The sequence below is a fragment of the Saccopteryx leptura genome, chromosome 13 (genome assembly GCF_036850995.1).
Source record: "Saccopteryx leptura isolate mSacLep1 chromosome 13, mSacLep1_pri_phased_curated, whole genome shotgun sequence".
In the NCBI taxonomy this organism is placed as follows: Eukaryota; Metazoa; Chordata; class Mammalia; order Chiroptera; family Emballonuridae; genus Saccopteryx; species Saccopteryx leptura.
The window spans coordinates 15,782,904-15,802,278 of record NC_089515.1 but is presented as its reverse complement, the minus strand read 5'-3'; the positions used below and the strand labels follow the sequence as shown (position 1 = coordinate 15,802,278).

At 50.5% G+C, this 19,375-nt stretch overlaps 1 protein-coding gene across 5 annotated transcripts in view; it reads left to right on the top strand.

Moving 5' to 3' along the window:
• VTI1A (vesicle transport through interaction with t-SNAREs 1A) overlaps nucleotides 1-19,375 on the top strand; it is a 395,143-nt gene that overhangs the window by 340,156 nt on the left and 35,612 nt on the right. For 4 of the 5 annotated variants that reach the window (XM_066355094.1, XM_066355097.1, XM_066355092.1 and 1 more), the window contains one exon: nucleotides 14,869-15,990. The exons of the other annotated variant lie outside the window; for it this stretch is intronic. In XM_066355094.1, coding sequence (XP_066211191.1) covers nucleotides 14,869-14,962 — 94 coding nt within the window. In that variant the 3' untranslated portion in view covers nucleotides 14,963-15,990. Of the gene's footprint in view, nucleotides 1-14,868; nucleotides 15,991-19,375 lie in introns of those variants that run through there. 5 annotated transcript variants of the gene reach the window in all.

Below are 19,375 nucleotides of genomic sequence, written 5' to 3'. Positions count from 1 at the left end.
CCTGACAGAAAGATTCTCATTATTTTTATCTGTCTCCGAATAGGTTCTTTTAGTGCCATCTCAGAAATGGCCTCAGCTATGATTGTTTTCCAGGCTTTAAGGCATCTAAGAAGCCAAATATATAAAGAGAGAAATATGCTTTAGATTGTTCAAGGAAGGGCCGTGACTGTGGTAACATTTTGGCTGGCGTATCTGCAGCCAACATTTGCTGGGAACGCCTTCAGCTTTCACAAAAGAGGTCCATGTTGTTGAGACAATTGCTGTAAATCTCCCAAACAAAAGGGACCCACGATTCACTGCACTTAGCTCTGGGAGGGGTCTAGGGGCCCCAGATCCCAAGTTGGGTTCATTCTGGAAATCACCCATGCTGGCCATGAAAGGGGAGTCGAGAAAAAATGGCAATAGCCTATTGTTTTGGTAAATGTGCAAACGGTCCTTTCCAAGTATCACAGAGTACAGAATTGTTTAGGGATGGGGGAGACTAAAGCCAGAATCATTAAAGGAGCCACGCCAGGAGGATGTGAATTCTTCTTTTGTTTTCTTAGTTCTTCCGTGCCTGTCTTGGTCCCAAAAGGATTTACAGCAATTTACCAAAATATAGGGAAAACAATAGATTTTTGAGGTATGAAGTGAAGTCGGGAGTCAGGTTAACATACGAAGGTGGACTAGCCTGTCCGCTGGTGAGAGGTGGGCCACGCGCTCTCCAGGTTTTGTGGCAGCTGATTTGAAGATGGAAGTGGTTCAGTTAGAGGAGTCAATATCCATCAGATAAAAACAGCTCTTTCCCCTACCCCAGGGGAGAGAACGACTTCCCTCAGGACGTCCAGGCAGGGACACCCACTGGGCAGGGCAGTAAACAACATGCTCAAAAGCATCCCTACAATCTACTCCCGTTAATCTACTCCCGTCTGTCCATCCATCCGTCCGCTGTGTCAGCAGTGGCGGTGCGCCCAGCACAGCTGAGAGCGCAAGTGCGAACCTGAACCACGCGGTACAGGGCGGATAATGGGTTCCGCGGCTCCAAGGGGGAGGCCAGTGTCTCTGCGAGAGATGGACCCCCTGCTTAGGCTCACTGTTTCTCAGCTGGTTTTTCAATGAGTTTTCAGTAGGGGACTTTGAAGTTGTTAGTTTGCTAGCAGAGACCCAGAGTGGCACTGCCTTGTCATGTGTCTGGTAGCCAGTTAGCAGCTGGAATTTATCACCCACTTGTAAAAACTAAGACTGGGTAGCTTGAGGCCAGGACTTCCAAAGAATGACATAGAAAAATGTGACTCCTTCTTTGTATTTTGGTGACTCCTTGGTATTTTGGCTCAGTTCCATCAAGATCTGTCCTAAATTAAGGTTGTGTTTCTTTCTTTCTTTTCTTTCTCTCTCTCTTTCCCTTTCTTTCTTTCTTTCTTTTCTTTCTTTCTCTCTCTCTCTCTCTCTCTCTCTCTCTTTAATTTTTTTTTTTTTTTTGCTGCTAAGTAAAGAATCTGAAAAAGTGTTCAAAGGCCACTCTGTCCTTGACAATTTATTGTCTTTATTTTCCTCTGGTCCACAGACATGGTCCTCAGCATCCATTCTCAAGGGTGCTTAGGTCACATATATTTACTCCCATTTTTGAGGTGGGGAAACTGATGCACAGTTACTTGTTTGTTACAAGATCACTGAACAGATTGTGAGTAAAAGCCATCCTGCAGATCTCTTTGCCACGCCCCCTCCGACAGGAAGCACTCCTTCTCCCATCACTGGCCTCCTGGCTTATTCGGCATGGCACATAGATGCACACCGTGCCCCTGGAGAATCACCGGCCAGGCGGTGAAGGTCAAGGGGGCTGCATGTGTGCAAATGTGTGCACAGCCCTGACCTCTGCCTGCGCTCTTCAGCACCTCTGAGAGGAGCGAAAGGCATACGCAAGTTGCTCTGTGGCTTCTGTTGACCTCCTCCCGGCCTTTGACCCTGTGGTTAGGAATCAGTTATGGGCTAAGTTGGATGCATTCACTGCGGACCCTGGTTACTGGTGCTCACACCAAGGCCGGACTGCAGACTTCTGCAGGGTCAGGAGGTCTGGGCTGATCCCCGACTCCGAGGGGATCTCCGAGGGAAAGCAGGGCAGAGAGGCACTCACCCCCACCCCCTTCCTTCCCATCTGTTCCTTAATAACTAGTCAGAGGTCGCAGACGGAAGACCCGCAGACCCACTCGGCCCCACCAGTACACGTGCTTGGTTGGCCACCCAGTGTTTTGGAAAACTTTTACTTAATTGCCAATATTGAAAACTTGGGAGAATTCACAGAAGATCACGATTTCTGGCTTCTCAACAAATCAGAACATCCAGCCACACTAAGCCCACGTTTTGGGTCCCAGCAGCAATTGGGAGCAGCGCCCCCCCCCCCGATTTAGACAAAGATCCAGCACTCCCCATTTGCCTAGCCATCTCCTGGTGCCCGCAGCCGTGGCACTGATCCCTCCCTCCTCCCCGAATGATTGAGGATTTCCTTCGCAGTTAGAAGAACGCACATGCCCAGGCCAGCCGGTGACGTGGCTTCCCCGCACAGCCCGGGATCTTGCTATCTGATCGTCACTCCGCCCGAAGAACTATGAGTCAGCCGTAGTGCTTACCCTGGGTGAGCCTACAGAGGAGGCCTGCTTAGCTGGGCATTCACCTGCTCCAAAGACTGATGCTGCTTCGGGTATAAAATTAGCTTATGGGAGCAGTATCGTCAGTTTGTGCCGGGGTCTCCAACCAGGAGAGCGGGGCAGCCTAGGGCTCAGCACCCACAGAAAGCCCCTCCCCCTGGACAGGGGGGCCAAGTGAGGAGCCATGTCCTCATGGAAGCGGGAAGCATGAGGGCCTGTCCATTAGGAGCACAGTGGAGGTGAAGCTGCTGGGCGGATGGCGGGAGCGAGATTCTGCAGCAAAGCAGCGCATGGACAAGAGAAGGCTTGGAGGGGCGGCCACCCAAGTCCTGCACGTGGGGATGCGCGTGACCCAGAGCCCACTCGTGCTCGCCACAGAACCAAGTCTGGGCAAGAGCAAGTCGTTCTGACGTTATGATCTAGAAGATGTGACCACGTCCCTCGAGAGTGGACAGAGATGTAGATTGTCGTGTAAACCTGTGCCACAGTGTTTTACTTCCCCTGACATTAGGGAAGAAAAAAGGTGTACATCCAGGACGATGAGGAGACACGTACCTAATGTCAGATCTTGCGGGAAATAATCTTAAAGCCCATCACAAGAGTCGAGGCATCATGTCTGCACCAGTGTGATCTCAACCAGCCGTGATCCGGAAGAGGCCTCCTGGCTGCCAAGGGGTGTCCCCAGGGAAGAACGGCCTCTGCCTTCCTGTGTACCTCAGTACCTGCGCAGCTGCTGAAAACGGGGCTTCCGGGACAGTGGCTCAGTCTGGCCCCCACAGGCCAAGCCGGTCAGGGCCAGCACCGGGCTGTGTCCTACAGGAATCAGGGAGGAGTCTGCAGGTTCTCCAGGCTGAGGCTCCTGCCACAGGGGCTGCCTGCCCGGGATGGGAGGCGGCCAAATAGGGAGCAGTTTCAGAGCTCGCTGGGGAGAGGTCAGTGAGTAATTACAGGAGTGGAGTGATAATTATTACACTGAGCAGTTACTATTGCCGAGCACTGGTGATCTAAGCACTTCAGGTTGAATGGACTCATTTATTTATTAATGTAACTCATTGACCGAGTCACTACTATTATTAGCCCCATTTTTCTGATGTGGAAACCAAAGCGTTGCTTCTTTGAAACTCACAGATTCCTTGTAGAGGTATTTTTGTGTTTCTTTTGTAAATAGAGGACTAAAGGAGGATTGTTCACTTTCTATTTTGCCAAGAAAGAGAGTAATTTCCAAGGAGAGAGTCCGTTTCCAGTGTCCAACATTGGGAGAAAGCACTGCCATCTACTATCACATTCATAGCACAGAACAAAGAATATATTCATCTCAAAAGAGGCAGAAGGGCGTACTCTTAGAGAAGTAATGAAGTGACTTGCTTAAGGCTGCACGACTGATGTGCAAGAAGACCCTGCATTCGAATCCAGGCAGTCCGGCTCCAGAATGAAGGTGGCTGAACAGCCTCTGCCCAAAGGTAGTTCATAGCTTCTCTGGACGGTGAAGAGAAGGAGGGGCCCTCAGCCAGGGAAGAGCTGGGGATGCCTGATTCAGGGGGGGCAGTAGGGTTGGTACATACTACAGGGACAGGACCCAGTGGGAATGGGACCCTCCCTCAGGACACCCAGCAGGAGGTAGAGGGGGATGGTGAGAAGCTCCTGAAACTAGAGGTCGAGGGGGAGGTCGTCCTCGCCTGCACACCCGTGACAGCCTGCCCGCGCTGAGACTTTTACCAGCGCCACATCTGGAGTAGATCTGGGCCACCAAGTCTGGGTCCTGATAAATCGGGATCGTTGTGAAGACTAAATGACATCACAGATGCAGTAAACATTCAAGACCAGGAGAAGACACCCGGCCTTTTTAAATACTGTCTAGAAGTTATATGTCACTGTCTATACCCCATCCGTATAAGACTTGGGAGAGATTCCTTTATTAGGTTTATAAATGTCTGAACTCTAAAAACAGAGGCTTTCAGTCCTTTCCCGAGATCACACAGTGAGTCTGGCTGATTCTCCCACCTGGTTTTCTGGTCCGTCTAGCAGTCTGTTCCAGCAGATGCCTGAAATTCACCTTTGGCAGACCTGGGATCTTCCTATAGTATATCCCTTCACCTGTATGGAAGGTGATGTAGACATAACACAGAACTGTGTGGTGTCAGGTCTCCGAGCAATGGACAGTCCCTGGGGAACTGTCCCCAGAGGAGGACTGCCATTCTCTCTGTCCCCACGTCCAGTGAGGGATCAGGCGATCGTGCATTTACTCAGAAGAGGCTGAAAGGACAGCCAGCATACCTGTGACCGAGGACAGCTAATCGAATATGCTTCTGAATAACAATGAATATTATCTTAGTCATCTATAGTATGTCTGCACAAGGCACTAAGAGGAGTTGACTTTGGTTAATTAGCATTACGTACTTTCAGCAAAACGGACTTGCGTACTCCATTGCTGTGTCTGTGGAGAAGACTAAACAAACAAGGATGTCAAAGATTCGACCTTCAAACAACCCAGAAGGGTCTGCAGTGGTCAGCAAACCGTGGCTCGCGAGCCACATGCAGCTCTTAGGCCCCTTGAGTGTGGCTCTTCCACAAAATGGCACGTGCGGGCACTACCTCGATAAGGAATGTGTACCTGCCTATATAGTAAGAGAACACAGCCCTTCCCGGTTAGATGAATGACCACCTGCGCTGTGTGACCCATGGGGGTACAGATGAGACCGGCGCAGGGTTGGGGCTCCCAGTAATGTCTCTGTAAAAAGGAGGAGGATGATTGTAAATCCCAGTGAACGGGAGCTGCCAGTGGAGTGTTGCTGTGACTGTCATCCCCGGTCACCGGCATCCCCGTTGTCATGGCTGCCGTCCCCGCGGGCCCCACGCTGGGGAGGCCGGGCAGGAAGCACCGGACAGTAGGGCTGGGTGGATGTTCTAGCTCTGGGCTTCACCAGCCTTTCCATTTCTTGGATTGGACTTTTACTCTTTTTAAATAGAGGACTGTCCACTTTTTCATTTTGCCAAGAAAGGGTCATTTCTAAGGAGAGAAGTCCATTTCCAAAGTCCAGATAAGGACATTAGGGAAGATACCGTATTTCCCCATGAATAAGACACACCTTTTTCCTAAAAATGTGGTGTCTAAAAACTGCGTGCGTCTTATACAGTGGTTGTAGGTGTTTTTTTTAACTTGCATTTCCCGCTTTTTCGCGCTTGTTTTTGCGCTCATTGTCAAAGACAGTGATTCGTCATCAGACACAGATAAGGACAAGCTAACGGATGGGAGTTCTGACAGTGATGAGGAGTTGTATGAATTTTATGATGAATAAAACTTGAGTTCAATAACTTGATATAACACATTTTTTTTTTTTCAAATTTTGGGCCAGCCTCAGCCTGGCGTCGGGGAACCGGGGCTCTTGTACCCACATCACCCCTCAGCACACAGGGCGGTGGGCCTGGGCTGGGCTCAGCAGCAGGTGGGGGCACTGCTGGGCTTTGAGTTGTGCCCTTGATTTTGCTGACCGGTGTTGCATTGCGGTGCTGTGCGGTGGTCCCTTGCCGGGGGCTCAGGTGAGAATGGGTGTGACAGTGAAAACCCGGCTGTGCCCCACGGGGTTGACCTTGGGCGCCTCCCTTCACCTCGCAGGGCCTCTGGGCTCTCAACTGCGATGCACAATGCGGAGGAGGCCGTGGAGACCTTTGTTTCCACCCCCAGCAGTCTGCGAACCTGGGAGGGCTTCAGGGCACCTTGTGTGTCCGGAGCTTCATGATTTAATTCTCTTCAAGTTCTCTCCAAGCCCCTTTGATTGAAGCAAGCTGCCTCGATCCTATCTGAAAGCCTAGTCGCCGGCAAAACCACCCTCCAGGCCTCCGCCACCGTCAGCCCGTCCTGAAGGGTGACCGTGCCCCGGTGCCACCGTCAGCCCGTCCTGAAGGGTGACCGTGCCCCGGTGCCCGGGCCGAAACGCGACCACTCTCCAGGCCTCTGCCACCGTCAGCCCGTCCTGAAGGGCGGCCGTGCCCCGGTGCCACCGTCAGCCCGTCCTGAAGGGTGGCCGTGCCCCGGTGCCCGGGCTGGAACGCGATGTACGTGCTCGGCAATGCAAAGTGCAGCTTAACTAGCTCTCTCTGATCAAACCATCGACTGACCCGCGAGCTCCGACAGGTACTGCTGGCTGCCTTCCAGGCTCAGAAGGGCCCCCACGCCAGCCAGGGGACACCTGCCTGGGCTTTTGATGTGATGCCACCACCTCAGACAGAGGCCCTGCTGGGGTGAGTGTCCCCATGAAGCCCAGACAGAGCCCTGCCTGTGGGACCGCAAAGCCTGGAGGGCACGGGGAGGCAGCCGCTTTCAGGACTCCTCCCGCCCCAGGAGGTCCTCTCGCAGCCCCCGCCTCTGACAACTCCCCCCGCCTCTCACCCTTCCTGAAATGCCATCTCCTCTCACGGAATTGTTTGCCAACTGCACGCATGGCAAGGGCTTTGTGCGTTCCAAGTGCTTTATAATCTTTAATGGGCTGACCGTCCTCTCCCTGGGGTGGGTGGTGAGCAGGCTGGTTCCGCCCGGGAAGAAACTGAAACTCTGGTGTCATGGAGTGACTTGCTCCAGGTCACCCCAGGCAAATCCAGGACTGTGGGCACATGACAAATTGTCCTGGCCCTGGTGTTTAATCATGGTCTTTGTTGTTGGGCTTCTGTAATTGATTGCTCATTGTGACACCCATAAGCTCCCACAGGGCAGGGACTCCGGTTTCCTTTCTTCTTCGGAGGGCCTTGGCCAGACCGCCGTGCCTGTCTGTGCGCCGTCCGGGGACCCCCACATTCTCCAGGCGGGAGGGCCTGCCCGGGAGTGCTTTAGGTTCTCAGACCAGGAGAGTGGGCAAGCCGCAGACGACAGGCCCAGTCTAGCTTGCTGCCTGCCTGTTCCTGCACGGCCCACAGAGTAAAAATAGCTTTTACATTTTTAAATGGTTAGATAAAAAATCCAAAGAAGAAGAGTTGCCATGTAAAAATAATATGAAATTCAAATCCCAGTGTCCGTGAATAAAGTTTTATTAGAACGCGGCACACTTGTTCATGGACATACTGTTCTCAGCTGCTGTTGCACAGGGGCAGAGTTGAATAGTTGCAACGGGGACTGGAGGGTCCACAAAGCCTAAAGCGTTTACTGTTGGGGGTTGAATTGTGTTCTCTCCCACGTCGCCCTCAAGAGGAGCCAGTCCTGCGACCACCTCCATCTCACGTCCGGACTCCAGAACGGGAGACAATAACTTTCTGTTGTTTAAACCACCAGTGTGTGGAACGATGTGGTGGCCACCCTAGCAAACTAACATATTTCACTGTATGGGCCTTTCCAGAAAACACTTGCCGGCCCCTATGGAGCTAACTAGAAATGTAGAAAGGGGATAAAGCCATTGCAGCATCACTCAGGACCTAACCGAAGTGTGCTGGGGCTTGGGTACCGGCTCCCACGGCCTCAGTTCCATGCTGGAGAGCCAGCTCATTTCGCCACCTGTCACCTTTAATTCTCCTGTGCCCCATTCCCTCACTCCCTCCCCCGCCCGCCATGACGAACTACTCCTAAACTAGGTGGGTTAATGCAGACTACTCAGATGGAAATGACTTAGTAAGTTGGCACACAGATAGCATCTGGTTCCCTTCCTATTTTAAATGTCTTGTCCCAGAGGCAGGAGCCCTGTATCTTTGAGAGGAGTCCCCAGCCTCATCTCCTGTGGCTTTGGCCAGCTGCCTGCCCTGCTGGTGATTGGAAAGTCTCATTCTGAGACGAAGGAACCAACAGCTCCTGAGGACCACAAGCCACAGCTGTCTGCAAAGCTCACACGGAACCGGGCTGGAACAGTCCTGCCCTTTGTACAGATCCCTGGGAACTGTGAGATGCAGCAACGGGGAAGGTGGTGGAGAGGCAGACAACAGTCATCGTGAGGCCGAGACAAGACAGCCAGGTCCATATCCTGCTCTGGACCCTAGAACTCCATGTATTTGCACCCTAGAGCCTCAGTAACAAAGTACCGTAAACTTGCAGTGTGTTCTCTCCCAGCTATGAAGGCTTGAAGTGTAAAATCAAGGAGTCAGCCAGGCCACGCTCCCTCCGAGGGCTCTAGGGAAGAATCCTCCCTTCCCTTGCCTCTCCCAGCTTCTGGTGGCCCAGGTGTTCCTGGGCTGTGGCAGCATCAGCTCCGATCTCTGCCCCTCTGCCTGGCCGTCCTCTCTGTGTCTCTCTGTGTCCTCTTTTCTCACAAGGACTCCAGTCGTGTATCTAGGGCTTCCACACATCCAGGATGATTTTATCTCTAGAGCCTTAACAAATTACATTGTCAAAGACCCTATTTTCACGTAAAGTCACATTCTGAGCTTCCAGGGGGACATAAATTTGTAGGGAGACACTGTTCAGCTCAGTACAATGAGTATGGCTGAAGTGAGAGAAGCCCCGGCCACACTCCTGGACCAGGCCCAAGCGGGTGACTTACGTCCAGTGGAGCGAGGCTCAGAGGCTGTGCTTGGAACGCTGGGTTGCCTGGCTCCCAGAACTGGGACGTGTCAGTGTGACTCTCCGGGCACCGGGCGCACAGCAGGAGGAGCGAGGGGCTCAGATGAGGCCTTCAGGAGCCTCTCTTTCCCAACCCTGGGCTTCAGGCAGATCCTCCTCCGGCATGAGGATAAGAACGGCCCCCAGTGGCCCGTGCTGCTGTTTTCTCCACGGTCGGTCCCGGTAAGAGAGACCTTTCTCTTGACTTCCCAGGGAAAGCCCTGGAAGGACTGTGTCTGGCTAGGGTGGCGTGCCAGTTCCTGAGCAGATGGCTGTGCGCGGGATAGAGAGCTGTCCGTAGCAGGACTTGCCTGGGTCATCTGTCCACTGTGGTGCCACAGGGTGGGGCAAGCCTTCCCCGCGTCCGTGGGGTGGGGCTGGGGATTCCTCCCAGAGATGCAGGCCTGGTAAGACCCTAGATGGGCATTCTCGGGTGGCATAATCACCACACAACTCTAGCTCAGAGGTTCAGCACGTGCCCAGGCTTTGGAAAGGAGGCTTCATTGAAGTCACAGTCCGTGTTAGAGGCTGGTTACAATGCGCCTTTCTCTTACTCCTGTTTCTGTGTCTTTCTGCGAACATTGAGTTCGATGTTGACCCTGGAGAGCCTTTCCCTGGACCCTTGTTTTGGGGAAGCTTCCAGAGAGACACGGGTATAGGTTCTTTGCAGAGTTTATCTCGTGCTCTCGTAGCCACTGATGGTCTTGCCCATCGTTACTGTTCTGTCAGAACCCAAAGGTGGGCATCATTATTCAGGCCTGGTCAGCCAGACAGGAAAAGCAGGTCCAGGACGGGCACTGGACCTGCAGAGTGCCACGCTCTCTCCGGCTAATGAACGCAGGCTTGTGAAAGGGTTTGGACACTGCCGGCCTCCGTAATGGGAGGGTGGTGAGCGCTCACTCCGAAAGCTGCGCTTGTCTGTAAGCAGCCCCTGGAAATCAGGAAGAGCACCGAGTTCTCTGGCAGGGCATCCATGCAGGTAGAATCTCTCATTCATGCATTCAGCAAGTGTTTTTTAAATTTTCCCATTGATTTGATAGGGAGAGAAAGAGAGGTAGGGAGAGAGAGAAAGAGAGAGAAGTATCAAGTCGTTCCACTTAGTTGTTCCATATAGTTGTGCACTCATCGATTGCTTCTCATATGTGCGCTGATTGGGGATTGAACCCGTGACCTCAGCATGTCAGGACAATACTTCATCCACTGAGCCACCAAACCAGGACCAAGTTTTTGTTATTGGTGGTGGTTTTGTTTTTTTTTTGGTTTGGCTTGTTTTTGTTTTTGTTTTTTTACAGAGACAGAGAGAGAGTTAGGGACAGACAGACAGGAACGGAGAGATGAGAAGCATCAATCATTAGTTTTTCATTGTGTATTGTGACACCTTAGTTGTTCATTGATTGCTTTCTCATATGTGCCTTGACCATGGGGCTGCAGCAGACCGAGTAACCCCTTGCTCGAGCCAGCAACCTTGCGTCCAAGCTGGTGAGCTTTGCTCAAACCAGATGAGCCTGCGCTCAAGCCGGCGACCTCAGGGTCTCAAACCTGGGTCCTCCGCATCCCAGTCCAACGCTCTATCCACTGCGCCACCGCCTGGTCAGGCTTGATGGTGGTTTTTAAGAATATCTATGCTAAGCCCTGTTTTAGGCACTAGGAATGCAAAAGACAAAGGAGATTCAGACCCTAGAAGGTGTGTGTCTTATTGGAAACAAAATCATAAAACTATATAATAAGTGCAGTGGTAAGAGAGGGGCACAGGGAAGTAAGTATAAGAACCAAAGAGGGGCATGGGCAGGAAATTCTTCTTGGATGAGGTGAGGAAAATAGATCAAAGACTTGGCTTTGGAATCAATGTGACAAACGACCCTCAAATCTCATTGGCTTAATACACGGCCCTGATGAGTCCTGGTGAGTCTCCAGGGCCAGGGCCCTCCCTCCATCTGATGACTCCGGGATTCAGACAGAAGGGAGAACCAGCATCCTGACACTGCACTCCTGGAGCCTACAGCCTCCTAACCCAGAACGGCAAGGGGCGGAGTCAACCCGAGAGTCCAACACTGGAAGAGATGCCCAGCACTTCTGCTCATTGACTAAAACAAGCCACATGGCCACACCCACTGTTCAAGGGCCAGGTCAGGGCCGTCTGTGCCTAGAAGCAGGGAACTGGATATTGGTGAGTGTTGGTCACGCCTGCCGCAGTGGAATTCCTGGGCTCCTCAAGCAGGAGCAGGAAACTGTGCCAGGTGCCGCGCCGGCCTGCAGCCCATGAACCTGTCTTGTGCGATTCCGGCTGCCACACGCAGCAGCTTGTATCCAGAGGGGGAGGAGACTGGCAATGGGAAGATTAGCCCCTCCCTGCCCCCTCTTCACAGGATCCGTATTTTCAATAGTACTTTGTGAGTTCAGCCTCAAAGTAAATGGTTAATTCATCTTGTATCAACAGCACTGTGATTCATAATGTAAACTTGGAGAATCCTTGATGTTTCAGGCCCACATTCCTTTTAATTTGGCTCTGCATTCTTTTAAAGCCACAGTGTGTTCACTTAATAGAATGCAGCATGCAAATGCACAAGTTTTTGCCTGGAGGCAATTTAGCCTGGCTGGTTCAATGGATGTCTTCTTTCAAGTGTATATTCTTTCTTAAATTATTTACTGGGTAAACACACTTTGCATTTTCAAAAGGGAGATTAAGACTGCTTGCTGCATACCTAGTTGAATATAAATCCCACCCACTGCCCCCGCCCCCCAAAGTTCCGAAGGAAGCTACTTTGGGCTTTCCCAAAGTTCCTTCTCTGGCTGGCTGGCTGGGAACCCCTCTTCCTGGCTGTTTTTCAGATTCTCCAAACTCTGCATTTGTTTCTGCTCTGCCTGCATCGATACCTGCCAGCAGCCCCTGGCTCTGACTGTACCCAGGCTTCCTCACAGATGGAGCCCTCTGATGCCAGCCTTTGTCCTCCATGCCCCCCAGGTTGGCTCAGTCCTGTGGACTCAAGGGCCCCAGCCACTCATTCTCCTGGTTTTTCGAGGGGCTGTATCTGCCCAGCACCTTTGAGGTCCAAAGCTGGGTTGATGGCCTGGCCTGGTCACTTCCTTCCCACTGTCTGCCCCGACTCTCTTTTGCCCTCTAAACCCTTCATTCCAAATATCTGCCAGTCTTTGGTCTGAAAGCAGATGCACCCTCCTGCCAGCGTCCTCCACCGCCAACATGCTCCTCACTTCCGTGAGGACCGCCCCTTCTCCTGGCTTCCCCGAGAAGACCCAGTAGGGCTCTGAGGATGCAACATGGTGTGAAGATCCATCCTGGGGGGTTTGCTTCAGCGTTTCGCTTCAGCCTTTTCTATGCAGACTCCCTGAGATTTTTCTGAAAACTAAATGTGCACAGATAGATCTTCCTTCTCCCTTCAGTGGAAGGATGACAATCATGAGGCCGCGTGCTTTCATCCTCCTCCTTTGCACAGGTCTCTGTGTCAGAGACTGCCGTGCACGGGGCTGCAGGGGGGACTGCGGACCACCAAAGAAGGAGTGGGCAGTTCAGCCTTTCTGATGGTCTGTGGCCCAGGGTGCCCGTCTGGGGATGGGGCGCTTGTTGAGTGAACTCAAGATAGGAGCTGTTAGGAAAGATCGCAGGTGGAGTTCACTCCTCTTTGCCTTGAGATGGGGAAGCCGGGTTAGGAAGGCCGGAGAAGAGCTGGGAATTTAGGATTTCCGCACATTTGTTTTCCTAACCATGCCTCAGATTAAACAAGTAACACCCACAGTTAATCCTTTAGAAATGAGCATCCTTGGTGCCTTGGGGCCCTCAACCTACAAATAAAATGGTTGTCAACTGAGAGACATGCTACCGGAGAGTACTGAAGGCAGAATTTTAAAGAGTTTTCATGCTTTTAATCTGATTCACTGCTGAGTTTGAATTTTGCTGATTTCCTTTGCAAGTCTGATGCGAGTGACTGTGGTATATAGAGATTGTGGCAGTGACTTGGGCAAACAGGATGTGTAGGGACTGTTCTGAAGACTTCTGCCCTTCTAGAGTAAAAGGGGGCAAAGAAAAAAACCAATTTGGGTTTTAAATCAAGCTACCAACTAGCACCGATCAGTGCTCATAATTAGCCTCACTTCAGAAAACCATGAAGTCCTGTTCTTATTTATTTCCGGGGGCGGAGAATCTTCCCGTCTCCCGAGTAAATGTGGCCTGTTAAGTCTGAATTAGCTGTCATTGCAGAAGAATTAATGTCGGGGCGCAGCCTTTCTAGTGGGGACGGGGAGAAATAAACGAGACAGATCTTAGCTGAGCCATACATGATGAATGAGGACCCGGTGGATCATTCATCTCCTTCCAGGAAAGTGGACACAGGCACTAAAGCAGTTTTGCGGAAGACGTGTCAGCAAATGTGATCATTTTGTAACCTGTCAGGAGGAGAGAGAGCTAGTCCTTCCAGGGGCCAAAAGGGAGTAGGCCTGTCTGATGTGATAGTCTCCATCCATCCATTTAGGTTTGGGCAAGAAAGGGGGTGGACAAGGAGGAATCCGACTGAAACCACTAGGGTGTCGTCATCCTTCCAAGAGAGAAACTCATCCAGAAGCTAGAAAACGCTGCAAATGTCCTGACAGCAAAGTTTTCTTCCTGAAGTAGGAGGGGGCGGGGTCTCCATTAACCTGAGCACCAGTGAGCTCCTCCTGTGGACGCCCAGTCCAGCGTCCTGTGCCTCGACTAAGACCGCAGACCTTGCTGTGCTTGCTATTAGGGGGGCGGGCAGATGGGGTTTGCTGTAGGGTCTTAGCTGGGTGGACCACCAGCGGGACCGCCAACCACTCTGTCTCTATTTTCGTGGTTGGTTCTGTGGGAGTGAGCGTGGGCGAGGCTGTTTGACCTCAGTTCCCTTTGAAAGTCTCAACAAAGCATTCATGATGTTCGACCTCTTTTCTCAGAATGAGGTAACAGATTATGAAACAAGTTCATCAGCCGCTCTCTGCGGGCACCTTGGAGCGGGTGTCTCCACTGCGAGCTTCCGGGAGTTCCCAGTTCCCCATCAGCACTTGATTGACAAAGCCAGAGCAGAGGGGGTTGCAGTCCCTGGAGGGGGGACCCACGTGCCAAAGCCCACAAGGCACTGGGGTGCTTTGTATTATTATTTCTCATTTCCATCTCTTTTTTTTTTTCTTTTGCGCTATGGAGCAAATGTAACATTTCCTCTTGGCATCACGGAGCGTGAGCCCGTGACGGATGGCGGTCTCACAGCCTGAGCTGCAAGTCTGACACTTGCTTCTTAATCCTGCCCTTTTCTTCCTAAATCTCTCTTTTACTTCTCCCCAGGTATTTCTGTACAGGTAAGTACCTTACTGACATAGGTTTCCTTGGAGTCTTTTACTTTAACCAGAAACACTGCAAAAATCCAAGTCTCACATTTTAAATTAAAAAGAGAAGCTCTCATGGTGGGTGGAGATGGGGGGTGGGCTCGACCGTTTAAAGATGACTGTGTGGCGCTGCGAACCTCGAAAGCTGTTTGATTCGCAGGAAGCATCTCTCCGGGTGCGGTGTGACAATCATCATGGAGTCGTTTGTTTCTTCGGGGACCGTTTGTAGAACCAAAAAGCTGTATGACTACACACGCACACAGCACGAGGCTCCCCTCCCCGACCTGGGAAGCCGTCGTTAGATTAGCCAGCTTGATCTTGGATGATCTTTGCCAGAACGTCCTCCGACCGTCTGTGTGAACGTCTTTCTCCTTTGCTGTCTCCTAGAATCATCCAGAACCGCATCCTGGTCGTCATCCTGGCCGTCGTCCTGGTCGTCACCATCCTGACGGCAGTCACTTTTTCTGTCAGAAGACACTGATGTATCTGCTCTGCCCTGACAAACAGCAACAGCGGCTTGTTCTGAGTAATTAAGACAAAACGGTCACATGAATCATTCTTTTGCGCTGACAGGCCCTGGGTGACCCCTTCCTCTCTCTCACCACTGTTCAGCTGAAGTGCAAAGAGTGTAAAAATATTTTTTATTCCTGTTTGCATGTGGGTGGGTGTCCTTTTCTAGGTTGGTCTTCACCCAGATTTGTTTTTTTTTAATAGAGGAAGGTGAATGTTTATTTGCCTTTTGGTAATTTCATCTACTGACCAAAATAGCCTTGGTGACATTCTCCCTTGCCCTGTGGACATGTCAGGGGTCACGGTTTGGGAGAGGGCATAATGAGTCTGTCACGGGGGCTTCTGATAGGCTGTGCTGTTTGTCAGACACCTCTTGTCACTGCATTGCCCTTCTGTGATGTCCAAGGATAAAAATGCAGAGAAAAGCAGGGGTCAGAGCCGGTGACCGGATTCAGCAAACCAGCCCCATTCCTACCCAAGCATAATGAATCCAGCCAACTTGCCTGAGTGCTTTCACTGCAAAGGTGGGCATTTCATGTCAGTTGTGCAGGAAATTGACTTAGCACTTTCTCTGTTTTTCTACACATATATTTTTTTTTTTACACCCAAGAATATTTTTTGCTGAGCCTGCCCAATATCCACTTTTCACAACTTTGATTACTGGCTACAAGAAATATTTCCATAGCTTCCCAAAACCCCACCCTCCCCAGGATATACTGGCAAAGTGAGCCCTGGAACCATATTTAATTGTGACCTCCTCTCCCCTGACCTGTGTAAGCATTCCTGTATCCCTTCGGTTTTAATATGTGCGCTGCCAAAAGCAGCCCTCATACATGCAAAAGGTCTGACAAGGTTCTCTGCACATCCATTCCGGTATGTAAAGAGAACATGAATATTTCAGGAAGAGCAAGAACATGACTCCGTCAGTGTGAAATTTCAAATGTGATTATAAGAGTCCTATAGGATGATCTGCTAGAAATAAACTTTATGGAAAACGTGCGCTAACCTCCTTTACAAGAAAAGGGCTGCGGTGTGTTGCAAAAAAAGACAGCCTGGGTTTGTTTTGTTGCTTTGTTTTTGTCTTTTTTACTAACAAATGTCAGCATAGCCTTCCTGAATTCAATATGAATTCAAACCTCTAACATGCTTTGTGATTTTCTTTGGTTTCTTCCTGTCCGAGGTAACGAGGACTTGCGTTCAAAATGAGTTCATTTATGATGACACTTCGAGTTGCCCAAGCTGAGGTCATTTTCCCCCTGGTCATGAAGCAAAATGTGTTTGTTTGTTTTTAAGACTTCATAGGCACTTACAGGGTCCATACTGTCTTTTGAATATAAATTGGAAGCTTTGAGCCTTTGAAAAACAAATCTGTTCCCTTCATAAAAAATGCTAACCACCTGTGCGCATGCATGAAGATCACCAAGACGTAACACTTAATACGTTTCCCCCCAATTCGGAAGAGAACCATTATGGTTTAGGGAGCAAAGGCAGAATGGCAAAATTCACCGGAGAAAGCGTATGTACGGAAGCGGGCCAGGCCCCGCATGGGTTCAGATAAATCATTTAGTGTTGTGTAAACAGAGCGGCAGCGGCAGCGGCAGCGTCTGCTTCTCGGGGATGGGGTGAGACTTTGGCAGAGCCGAACAGGACAGCGAAGGCATGGGAAGGCTGAGCTGATTTTCCTCTCGGCTTACAGGATCCATCTCAGCGAGAACCCTTTATTCTGATAATGGAATTCTGTACGTGTTAAACACTTCGAAGGCACCATTAAAAAGCAAGGGGACACACAACCCGCTTCCTTCTGGTTCTGAAGCACTGATGGTGGGGAAGTCGCATCGCAGCCTGTCTGGTGGCTTCCTCCGAGACCACGGGTCCTACTCAAGTGGGTGACCAGTGTCCAGCCACCCCTCACGTTTCCAGACTCTTCCCAAGGCCGTGGAGCAAGCCAGGTTGACCTGATCATCTAAACTCACAAGCTCCTAAATATTTCACTGAAACCTTGTGTCCCTGTTGAAGTAGTGAAGTCAGAGGAATGCATTGCTCACATATCAAGTCTTTTCTTTGGGGGTTCTGTCTCTTTATCGGCTTTTGCCTGAGGTTTTGTCCCAGTTCAACCTTGAGGGTGGAAAGAATACGAACAGGTAACCCTTGGCCTAACAGCCCCATCAAACCCACCTTGAGGGCGACCCCTCAAGCCCAGGGCAGGGCAGCGGGTGCCTTTTAGAAAGCGGGTCCAGAGGCCTCCCGAACTCCCCCCTGTCCCTCCTGGGTGCTGCAGGAGGGACTCGAAGGAGCCCTACGAGAGACGGATGGTTCGGGCTCATTCGTTCAGTGCTCCGCTGCGCAAGGAAGAGAGCCGTGAATGGAAAGCAGGTCATCGATCTGTGGAAGGTTCTAGGCACGAGCTGTGTAGACTTCAGTTGATGCATATTTCTAAAGTTGGGACTATTGTTTAAAATGCCGTAGGATGCAGGGTTGGGGGGCTGATGATGAAGACCTGGAAGAGGAGGAGGAAGCCCTCGCCATCTGAAATTCACTGCAGATGAAAGTTTCCCCGACAGAATAAATAACGCAGATGCTACCCCCCCCTGCCCTCCCTGCCCCCACCTCCAGAATCAAAAGCAGTTTAATTAAAGTCTCTTTAAGTTGTAAAGAGTTTTAAATGCCCCACGTTGAAGGCGAATGCCTGCGAATGCAGCAGGCTTGACGTCAGCTGCCAGGCTGGGCTGGGAGGCCATTTGCTATTCTGTTTAAGGCAGGCTGGATTGTCTTATTTTGGAACCAGCTTGGTGGGGGGTTTGCTTTGCTACTGCTTCTGAGCCCCGAGCTTCAAAGGCTGAAATTAATGGTGAACAAAATTGTGCGGCTCTGGCCGTCCCATGCGGGGCAGGCCCATTGAGGGTTATCATTAAGTAAAGAAATAAAGAGGGGGAAAAAAGCCTGCCTGTTCCAAAAACCTCATCAGATAATGACCTCAGTGATTGGGTTTCATTACCCAACAGCATCCAGAGATTACTCCATAGAAGAAGGGAGGGGGCGAGGAAAAGAAAGAAAGGAAAGCAACTGTCTTTCTCTCCTTCTCTTTCTCTCTCTTTTTCTCTCTCTCCTCTCTCTCTCTCTCTCCCTCTCTCCCTCTCTCCCTCTCTCTCTCTCTCTTTTGGCTCATCTTTTCTTTAAAACTGTCAGATCATTTCAGTATTTCAAATCCGAGGAAAACAGCCTGCCTGCTGCTGTATTTGAAGTTGTAATGGTGTCAAAAAGTCACGACTGACTGACAGCCATCAGTCCCAGAGGGGCTCATTAAATCATAAAAACTTGACAAGGAAATAATTGCGCATCGCCAGCAACTTGGCACCTGCTTAGACGTTTTTATTTTCTTTCATTATTAGTCCCCACCATTACGTTCATTAACAAATTGCATTAAACCACTGTTAAGGGCTAATGATTTGTTTATCGCTTTTTTTTATTATTATTATTATTTAAACATTAGCTGTGTCATGTGGTACCCACAGCCCCTTGCCGTCATCTCACTGAATATTTCTCCTCTCCGAGCTCTGGGTGCTGTTGGAATATGAAATAGATTATTCATTACTCTCCTCTTTGCCACTGATTTGGTTTCATGTAGCGTCTTCCACAAAGAAAGATGAAAACTTGTCAAAAATAGGTTATATCTTATTCGAAGGGGCAACAATAGCAGCAGGTACAGGCACACTTTAATATTTAATTAAGGTTGATGTTAACCCCTTTAAATGACTTTTGCTGTAAGTTCCATTCACATGCAGAAGAGAAAAATAATTGTTCTTAATTTGCAACCTGTTCAGCCGGCACTCTTCGTGGGGTTAGCTGAAAATTTAGAGTAGAATTTTTAAATAATGAAATTTCCCGTCATAAATATTTATGGCCATTTGTCTACATAGTTGAGAATTAACTACAAGCAATGATTTCCTCATCGCTTTGGTTTGAACTGCTAGCCTGGTGGGTCATTTGGTGTTCGGGAGTGGAGACGGCTTTCTTGGGAGAAATGTGTGTCCGGAGCCAAGGACGGCTGGTTAGGGGTGACGGGCTGCTTTCAAAGGAACCACTGTGAGTCCCATGTCCCTGGTCCACTTGCCTCTCCCTTCAGCTGAGTGTGCGGTCGGAGGACTGTGGTCTGTGTGGAGAGGAGGCAGAGACTTCTCTGAAAGGACACTTGTGTGTCTGGTCGGCTGGCGCAGGGCGGGTGTGATGTGGAGATGGCTCAGGTGGCCCTGCGGAGTCAATGAGCTCACTGAGAACGGTGCTTCCCCGATAGACAACGGGAGCAGCGCTTTGCTGGGACCTACCCTCCGTCTTTTTCCTTCTCTGTGACTTGCTGTTGTTGAACTGATCAGTTTCTGCGTGGGCT